At 32.2% G+C, this 9,678-nt stretch overlaps 1 protein-coding gene across 2 annotated transcripts; it reads left to right on the top strand.

Moving 5' to 3' along the window:
* The first annotated feature begins 313 nt into the window (after nucleotides 1-313).
* On the top strand, nucleotides 314-1,761 carry LOC140866642 (dirigent protein 22-like). 2 transcript variants are annotated; one of them, XM_073271670.1, is made up of 2 exons: nucleotides 314-752; nucleotides 911-1,761. In XM_073271670.1, exon 2 carries the CDS (start codon nucleotides 951-953, stop codon nucleotides 1,542-1,544), a length of 594 nt encoding a protein of 197 aa, XP_073127771.1. In that variant the 5' UTR covers nucleotides 314-752; nucleotides 911-950; the 3' UTR covers nucleotides 1,545-1,761. The 2 variants fall into 2 exon arrangements, with proteins under 2 accessions (XP_073127771.1, XP_073127770.1); XM_073271669.1 differs by having other exon boundaries at nucleotides 315-752; nucleotides 914-1,761.
* The last annotated feature ends 7,917 nt before the right edge of the window (nucleotides 1,762-9,678 follow it).

Consider the following 9,678-nt stretch of genomic DNA (forward strand, 5'->3'; position numbering starts at 1 on the left):
ATACAAATTTATAATTTATTCTAAAATTTAAGATTAAGAATCATTTGCAAATCTCATTATTAACAAGCTTAAAAATTTATAATGAGTTCAATGTAAACGCAGCTTTATTGATTAATTAATGAAGAAAATCATGGCCTAAATTACAACATATATTATTCACGTACACGTCTGTGTGAAAAAAAGAAATTAGATCACGTAGCATTATATGTTTTCTGTGGCCAACCACCGATTTCAAGTACGTTGGCCAAAAATTATAATGATGGCTAGCTCTTCTCATAAAGCGGTCAAAGAATGATGGCCTCCCTCCATCCCTAGCTTATGCAACTCAAATTTCTTATATTAATGTACCTTTTTTCAAACACACACACACAATGAGACAACATCCATCAATTGTATGATACATAAATCAATATTTTTTTCAACACCGTCCCATACATCAATTTAATCTTCAGATATGAACTAGGTCAATTCATCTCAATAATACATTCATTCTTGAAATCGTATTACAAGAGACATGTTGTGTCTTTTATCCATGGTCCCTACTAAATGAACCCCTCTTTTTTTTCTTTTTTTTTTTTTTTTTTTTTATATATATGTCGTTCCCATACTAATTGGAGACCCAGCTGCGTCCGTCATTCTTGACAGGTGTGGGTCTACCAAACGTTAGCCGTACGCAAGGGATTCGCCTGATTTTCATATAATTTCTCTGGATTTGATTGAGCCTTTGATCTAATCCGTTGATTGATTGGCAGGTACTTTTCATTTCTCCATGATTTTACAATATTTGTCTCTCAGAATTTTCTATTTGAATCATTTCCCACTTTTAACTTGTTCCTTCTTGTTTTGGCAACGAATTTTTCGCCTACTTTTTCGGTACGTATCTTGTTATAATAAATCCACATGATTTTAGCAGGAAATTAATTAAATTTACAGCTAGGTAGAGGAGGAAAATGGAGAAGATGGCCTCTATTCTAATTCTTTGTTCGATTATTGTATATCTACACACAGTAGCAGTGGTTCATGCAGGGCATAATGGTACAAAGGGCCCCGAAGAAATGAAAACCTGGTACAAAACATACCCTCACATGAAGCAAAAGGTGACGGAGCTTCGTTTCTACCTTCACGACATCGTTAGCGGCCCGAATGCGACGAATATTCCGATTGCTATGGCCAATTACACGACACGTTCGCCTACGTATTTCGGCCTGATTGCAGCCATCGACGATCTGTTAACTTCGGGCCCGAGCCCGGCTTCGGAGATAGTCGGCCGGGCTCAGGGCCTTTTCGTGTCTGCGGCGTTGGAGAAGCTTGGCTTCCATATGACGTATAATTTTGTGTTTACGAATGGAAAATATAAAGGTAGCACGTTGAGTTTGATCGGCCACAATCCGTTCCAGGATCAGTATCGTGAGCTGCCAGTCGTCGGTGGCTCCGGCGTTTTCCGGCTAGCGCGCGGCTCCGCGATGCTGGATACGGTGAAGTATAATGGTACATCGGGTGATGCCATTGTAGAGTATAATGTGGTTGTTTTGCATTATGCATAATTAGTAAGTTCTTGGACGTTATTTTTGTTATGTCTTAAATAAATTTCTCGTATTATTAATTCCATTCGCTATGTTAGGAATTAGGAAATACGACCCCGGCAAGTCTTGTCGGATGCGAATGATAAAATATGTTTCGAAACTTTTTGTGCTGTGTAAAATATTCCAATACTCAAATATAATTTCATTAAATAATTTAGTTTGTGTAAGGACCCACCATTTCCCTTTAGTAAGTATTGTGCGTTTGACGTCGTATTGACATATTATTGTTGTAGTAGACCAAAATAAAGATCATGTTCAAAGATCATGCTCAAACTTTCTCTCAAATAAAGATCTTTCTTTAAAAAAAATAAATAAATAAAGATCATGCTCAAACTTTATGTTTGATATGGGGAAAAAAATGAAAATCTAGATACGTTTACACTAGAGCATCGGATTTTGGCTATTCTTAAACTTTTTATAGTGGCTATGCACTCATTTTTACAGGCAGCAAGTATTGTCGGCCGGATTGCTTTATTTCTGTCACGGCCAAAACCAAAGCAAATACTCTTTGAACCGTTTCATTAATTATCGGTGCAGTCATGAAAATATTGTTTAAAAGTCATTTTTCTAGAGATTATTTTGTAAATATTGGTGAGAAGCTAAAGTATTGAGTGTTTGGAAATACATGTTTAAAGCTAATACAAGTTAAAATTTGAGTGTTTGGAGAATAATTGCTTCCAAAATTAATTTTTAGTTAAATTAACAATCATATATACCCATAAACTATATAAATTTGATCTCTTTTAATTATTTAAATTTTGATACTCACACCATAAAAAATATGAATATAATTATTATTACATTATATATATTATCTTTAAATTAATTTATTTTTTATAACAAAAATGCGAAAGAATATATAAGATTAATAAAAATAAAAATATAAAAAAAGACAAAATTTGTATAAATACACAAAGTATGTGTAAAAATAATTCTAAAAATGCAAATTATATTAAAAAAATACAAAATATGATATAAAAATAAATTCTTGTAATAAAATATTACTGAAATTTGTTAAAATTCTATTAGAAACTTTTAAAACTCAATGACGAGAGAAAATTAGGTCAAATGAATCAAGTGTAATTATGTAATATATATGATAAATATTTAAAGGATGTCAACTTATAATTTTTAAATTCAAAACTAAAAAGCTGAAGTTAAGAAAAAACATCACTTTCTTGCTTCTAGCTTTTGGCTAAAAATTGGGAGAATTACATTTTTGGTCCTGTAATTTGCACATTTTTCATTTTTGGTCCTGTTAACAGTAAATTTTATGTTTAGTCCTATAATTTGCATTATTTTATCATTTTTAGACATATTAACACTAAATTCGCATTTTAAGTCCTGTAACTTGCATTCTTTTTTTTAGTTTAAGTCCTGTTAATACCGAATTTACATTTGTAGTCCTGTAACTTGCATTCCTTTTCATTTTTAGTTCTTTTAACATCGAATTTTCATTTTTATTCATGTAACTTGATGCGATTGTGGATTGCTCGCATGCTGATCAAGTTTCCAAGCATGTTAAAGACCCATTGAAGATGCCACAAGGACCAATTACGAGGAGTCGAGCTAAGAAGTTCAAAGATGCGCTCAACGGAATATTTACAAAGGTGGAAATGAGTTATGAAGGGTTTACAATGCATGGAAATCAAGTTGGGGGACATTTAAATGTCATTAAAGTGTTAAGAGATCAAGAGAAGAGAGATTCCGAAGTTGGGACAGCAGACCAGCGCGCTCGAGCGCAAGATTTTGCGCCACAGTGCCCATTTATGCACCCAGCGCGCCTAGCTAACTTTGAAGTGTGCGGACATAACACAAGCGCGCTTCAACGGTCAGAATTTGCGCCCCAGTGCGCATATTGAAGTTTGAATACTCGGAAACAGAACTCCTACGCGCTTCAGCGCACGTTTTTGTGCCCCAACACGCCCGAAAAATACACACTTCGGCGTGTTTGTGTGTGTTTCGTGGTATTTGTTATTTTGATGATTTATTTCCTATTTTAAGAGTTTTTGAACTTAGGAAATTAGATATTTGCAACTTTTTGCGTTATCGTTTACTTTTTGAGTTGTAAACAATATATAACACTATATTGCTTTATTATTGAATAACAATTCAGATTATTATTGATTTTATCAAATTAAAATTCTCTCTAGAATTTTTTCAAAGCTTTGCTTTATTTTTTTCAAATCAAACTTAACAAAGTTTAACAACTTTGTGGCGTTTGTCGATTGATTATTACTTGGATTTTCAAAGAAAGATTCCTTTGAAAGTTCAATTGATTTATCAATTATTTTATCGTGATACTCTGTTTCTAGTTTCATTGTAAACTAGAGGTAGATATCCAAAACGGTTACTTTTTTCAAAGATTGGAAAATTTCTTTGATTTCTTTTTGTTATCGAAATGAGGGTGTGATTCGTTTTTAATCGTGTTTGCTTTTCGTACACTAAGAATCATATCATAACTTACATATATATTTTTGATCTGTAGTTTTTGCAGAAAATTGATTGTGTCACAGATATGGATATGATATGAATACTTAAACTTTGGTTAAAACAAAAAATACTATATATAAATCCAAACCCAAGAAACAAATTAACGAACCGAAAATCAAATTTCTTAGTTCAGATATAAATCTTAAAATAAAAACTATATGGTTCAATTTCAAATTATATATGTCAAAACTAAACCAAAAAAATCAAGATTCTCATTACATTAATAGTTTTATTTATATTTTTATTTATATTATGTATTTTATAAGATGATATTTAGTATAATAATATTTTGAATAATTTTTAGTTGATTGTTTTTTATTTAATTCATTTAAATTTTAAACTTTTTGTAAAAAAAATATGTAAATCATAATATTATATTTTAAAAAATATTTTTTTATTGCTAGTTAAATAATTTTTGAAACTGAATAAATTAAATTAAAATAACAAAACTATTTTGATAGAAAACGGAACAAAATTGAAGGAAAACGATTTGGATACCGAATTTTATATCAAAATAGTTTGGTTATTTAATTTGATTTATTCAGTTTCATATATATATATATATATATATATATATATTTAAAACCTAAAGCCGAAATAAATGACTCAAAATCGAACCGAAGTGGCCGATGAACACCCCTAGTAGAAGATAACATATATTTTTGGAAAAAAACTTGCATAAGTGTCGTTATTTTTTATTATATTATTTTTAAGAAATTAAAATACGACAGATTTTTGTAATAAAAATGATTTAAAAATGAAAAAATTATGCAATTTATAGAATTAAAAATATAAATTCACCGTTAATATAACCAAAAATGGAGGAAAAAAATATGTAAATATGAGACTAAATATACAAATGTATTGTTAATATTATCAAAAGTGAAAAGACATGCAAGTTACAGAACTAAAAGTGCAAATTCATCTTTAACAAGATCGAAAGTATAAAAATCATGTAACTTACAGAACTAAAAATACAAATTCAATATTTAATATAAGACCAAAGTTGAAAAAAGAATTCAATTTACAGGATTAAAAATATAAATTTACTTTTAACAAGATCAAAAATGAAAAATATACAAGTTACAGGACCAAAAATGTAATTCTTCCCTAAAAGTTATAGAAGCTGAAATTGAAGTTAACATTCACTAACACTCAAAAACATTTTCATGCAGCTAAAATCATTTAAATAATTCCTAAAAACTCTCCAAAAATGTACTCCTTTAGCTCTGTCAAAACCAAACTTTTGCAAAGTCTTATATGAGATTTTGTGTCTCAAATGTCTCACATCTAACAGTAAAATTAACAAAGAGTAGCTTAAAAACTCAACAAGGCTATATCGTCCAATAACTAAGTTGTCAAAGATGATACACCTCTTAAATTTATAACCTAACATTTTGCTTTTTCATTTTTTGTCCTGATACGGTGAACTTTTCATCATGTAACTTGTATATTGTTTTTTTTTGTTCCTTTAACTTGTAATTATTGTCATTTTTTAATCTTTTTTATCGGTCATAAAAGGACCGAAAATGAAAGAAAATACAAGTTAAATGATCAAAAATAAAAACAATATACAAATTACATGATTAAAAATTCAAATTCATCGTAACAATAAAAAAAATAAAAAAAATTCAAGTTACTGGACTGAAATTACAAATTCACCATTAATAAGACCAAAAGTGAAAAATACAAATAACGATATTAAAAATGTTGTTATTCATATATTCTTGAAGGGAAAAACACCTGAATTAATTTCTCGCATCACAGCCGATAAATCCTTAGTCTAATATCTAAGGTTGGGGCTCTGATACCATATTCGATTTCCACTGACTGCAGGTAGTTTTTCTAATTTATCTAGGTAGATTTAGATTTTTTTTGTAATTTTTAAGCTCGAGATAAAAAAGCTATCTCAAAATCATACTCAAGTCATGCTAGTAATGTAGATAATTATATTATATTTTATAATTTGAATCAAGATTGTACTTGTAATCTTAAACAAAAATCTTGCACCCACTGATTTTTTTCCAATTAATAATTTACGGCACCCGGCCAAGGAGTTTGGACTTTAGGCCAACTGTTGGCCAAAAGTAGGGCTGGCCCGGGCCTCAATATATAATTTCAAGCAGCGTTTCTTGGACTTGTTAAAAAGGAGTGGCTCATTCTCAAAAAAAAAAAAGAAAATAAAAAAAAGGAGTGGCTTTTTAAGGGTAATATGGATGCTACCCATAAGGTACTACCCCATAGATAGCGTGGAGGCATTTTATTGACCAAATCATGTGGGTCCCACATAAATCATGTGGGGTCCATATCATTTGGGCCAATGAAAGCCTGACACGCTGCACACAAGATACCCTGTGTGCAGCATCGACTTTTTCCTCTTTAAGTCCAAGGAATAACTTGAAAGGAATATTTATTTCTTAAATATTTTCTATTTTAAAAAGATTAAATATGATCTTTTGCCTTTCTTGTGCTTTAAGTTTTAAATTAGTTTTGGAGATATTTTAGATTTGAGATATGATTAAGTTTTTCATAATATTTATTATCTTATCTCTAATGATTTGATTACTTTGCTTTTTAGATTTGACTTGATCAAAAAAGAACAAGATATAAAATCTCATGTCTACAAGGAAACATCTACAAAGAAGGATTCTAGCCTATATATGGAGATAGACGTGCAAAGAGAAACGGACCGAGAAAAAATAAAGAGAGCGAAAAATTGAGTTTTTCTTAAGAGCTTTGCGTACGTACTTTGAGAGAAGAACTGAGATCTTCTCAAGCTCACATCGGTAGTGAGTACTTGAAGCCTTGAAGATCACTTGAAGATCATTGATCAAGAAGTGTGCTGCTCACGTGTTTTGGCTTCAAGAATTTTCTCCTTGTCTCATTCTATTATTCTATCTTGCATAGAATTTTTAGGAGAAAGTTTATTCGTTTATTTTCTCACATGTTTGGAGAAAATTGATTTTGACAATAATTCACTAATTTTAGGGTTTTGTAAACTCTTTGATTGTTTTCTAGAGAAAGTTTTGCCATGAGGCGCTGAATGAATATTTTATACTCTTGCTTAAAATATTTGAGTGTATTTATTTGGTTGCTTGTTTATTTTATTCACGTTTAAATTATATTCTACTGCAAATTACTCAAGGTGTTATTGTAGGTGTTGTCAACACCTTGTGACAACACCTCAAACTGTTTATGTGCAACCTCCATTCCCTTACAAGTGGTATCAGAGCCATATTCTTGATACACTAAGAACTGCTTTTGGTTTGTTTATTTTATTACAGGGAATATGATGGACTCATCGTCTGTTGCGAACTCATTTTTGAAACCTCCGGTTCTTGATGGCACGAATTATGCACTATAGAAGACTAGGATGCGATATACTATCAAAGCGATGGATGTTTGTGCTTGGCAAAGCATTCTGACTGGTTGGACTCCTCCAAAGATGCTAGATCCAGAAGGAGAATACATTATCAAGCCAAAAGAAACTTGGACCGTCGAGAAAACACAAAGTTCAAGCTACAATGCTAAATCACTCAATGCAATCTTTTCATCTGTGGATATGAGAATGTTTGGACTCATAGCTGAATGCACTATTGCTAAGGATGCATGGGAAGCTCTTCAAGAACACTATGAAGGAACTGATAGTGTGAGAAGAACAAGACTGAGATTACTAAACACAAAATTTGAGAATATTAGGATGGGTGAGAATGAGACTATTGCTGATTATGATAAGAGACTTAGGGAGATAGCTACAGAGATGCATGCACTTGGAGGACCTATTGCTAGTGAAAGTATGGTGAACAAGGTTCTTAGATCTTTGCCAAAGAGATCCAATGAGAAAATTTGGGCGCTTGAGGAAGTGAAAGGCACCTCAAAGATGAAGATGACTGAACTGATCAGTATCCTTCAGGTTTTTGAGATGAACCTTACAGCACAAGAGAAGGATAAAGGGAAATCAATAGCACTTCAAGCTTCAAAGCCCTCATATGAGGAGTATGTTCAATTCCACCAAGAAGTTCATCTGTCTGATTTAGAGGATGATTCGATCTCTCTCATGACTAGAAAATTCAATGATTATCTAAAGAAGATGAAAGAGACAAGAAAGACGGATCAAAAACTCAAGGCTCCAATGTTTCCTAGCAAGCCTTTCAGAATTACTGGACCAGAACAGTCACCAAAGAAACCTACTGGTACTCCTAAGCCTCGACTGATGTTCGAAGGGAAGAAGAAGCCAGTATCAAAGAAGTTAGACACGGTACAATGTCATGCTTGTCAAGGCTTTGGGAATTATGCAAATGAATGTGCTAACACGCTTAGAAAAGGTATGAATACGTCTTTAAGTGATGAAGAGTCTGATAAAGAAGAACAGGAAGATGAAGAAAGCCACACTGCCTTATCTGCCCTACTGGAAAGCAAAAAGAAGTTTCAAGTCAATCCTTTAGGTGTTGCCACAACTGGCCGCAACATCTCCCAAAGGTCAGTCTGTTTAAATTCTTCCATTACTGATAATGTGTGTAATAATGATTCAGGTGATGATATTATATCCATGGAAGAAGCTCGGATGATGTTTGAAGAATTACATACTGATTGGATTGAAAGAAATAAGATGAATACCATTCTTTCAAAAGAAAATTCTGATCTAAAGGCTGATGTGTCAAGGCTTGAATTTATGCTGAGTAAGAAAGACGTGGAATTAAGTCAAGTAAAGGAAGAACTCGGAAAAGCAAAAGCTACATTGGCTAAGTTTAATTCAAGCATTTCCAAGCTTGATTCTCTACTCATGATGGGAAGATATGGTACGGCTGGCTTAGATTTTGAAAACAGCAAATTTGAGGTTGGTGAAAGTTCAAAAGGCCCTTTGTTTGTCAAGAAAAGTAGCAGTACTGAAAGCTCAAGCAAAAAGACCTTATTAATTGATCCTCTAAAACCAAAGCCATAGCCTACTGCTCCTTCAATGTCTAGAAGGAAACGTAAGTATATTTGTCACTACTGTCATAAACCTGGTCATATCAAATCATACTGTTGTTGCCTAAGGTGTTGCCAACACCCTTCCACAACATCCATAGAAACAAATCTTCTGTAAGAAAATTTTGGGTACCAAAAGCTGATAATCATTGTCATATGATTTATATTGCTTTGAGAACTAATGTTTCAGGTGCTTGGTACTTTGATAGTGGCAGCTCACGTCATATGACAGGTTACAAGAAGTTTCTCACTGATTATGTTGAACAGAAAAGTGGAAAATTAACATATGGAGGAGGTTCAAAGGGAAACATTGTTGGAAAGGGAAATCTGAATGTTGCTGGTTTGCCTAAGCTTCGCAACGTGCTTCATGTTGAAGGACTATCTGAAAATCTAATAAGCATAAGCCAACTTTGTGATGATAATTTGCATGTGCAATTTGATAAGAAATTATGAAAAGTTTTTGATGATTCAAATTTTTGTGTCATGACAGGTACTAGGTCATCTGACAACTGCTATCAACTTGGAGAAGAGATGGCTTGTAGACACACAAAAGTGAATGAGTTTGATCTATGTCATCAAAAATTGGGTCATGCAAATTTCAAGACATTAAAGAACCTAAGTAAGTTAGATGCTG

This window comes from Henckelia pumila, chromosome 4, assembly GCF_033568475.1.
Source record: "Henckelia pumila isolate YLH828 chromosome 4, ASM3356847v2, whole genome shotgun sequence".
NCBI lineage: Eukaryota > Viridiplantae > Streptophyta > Magnoliopsida > Lamiales > Gesneriaceae > Henckelia > Henckelia pumila.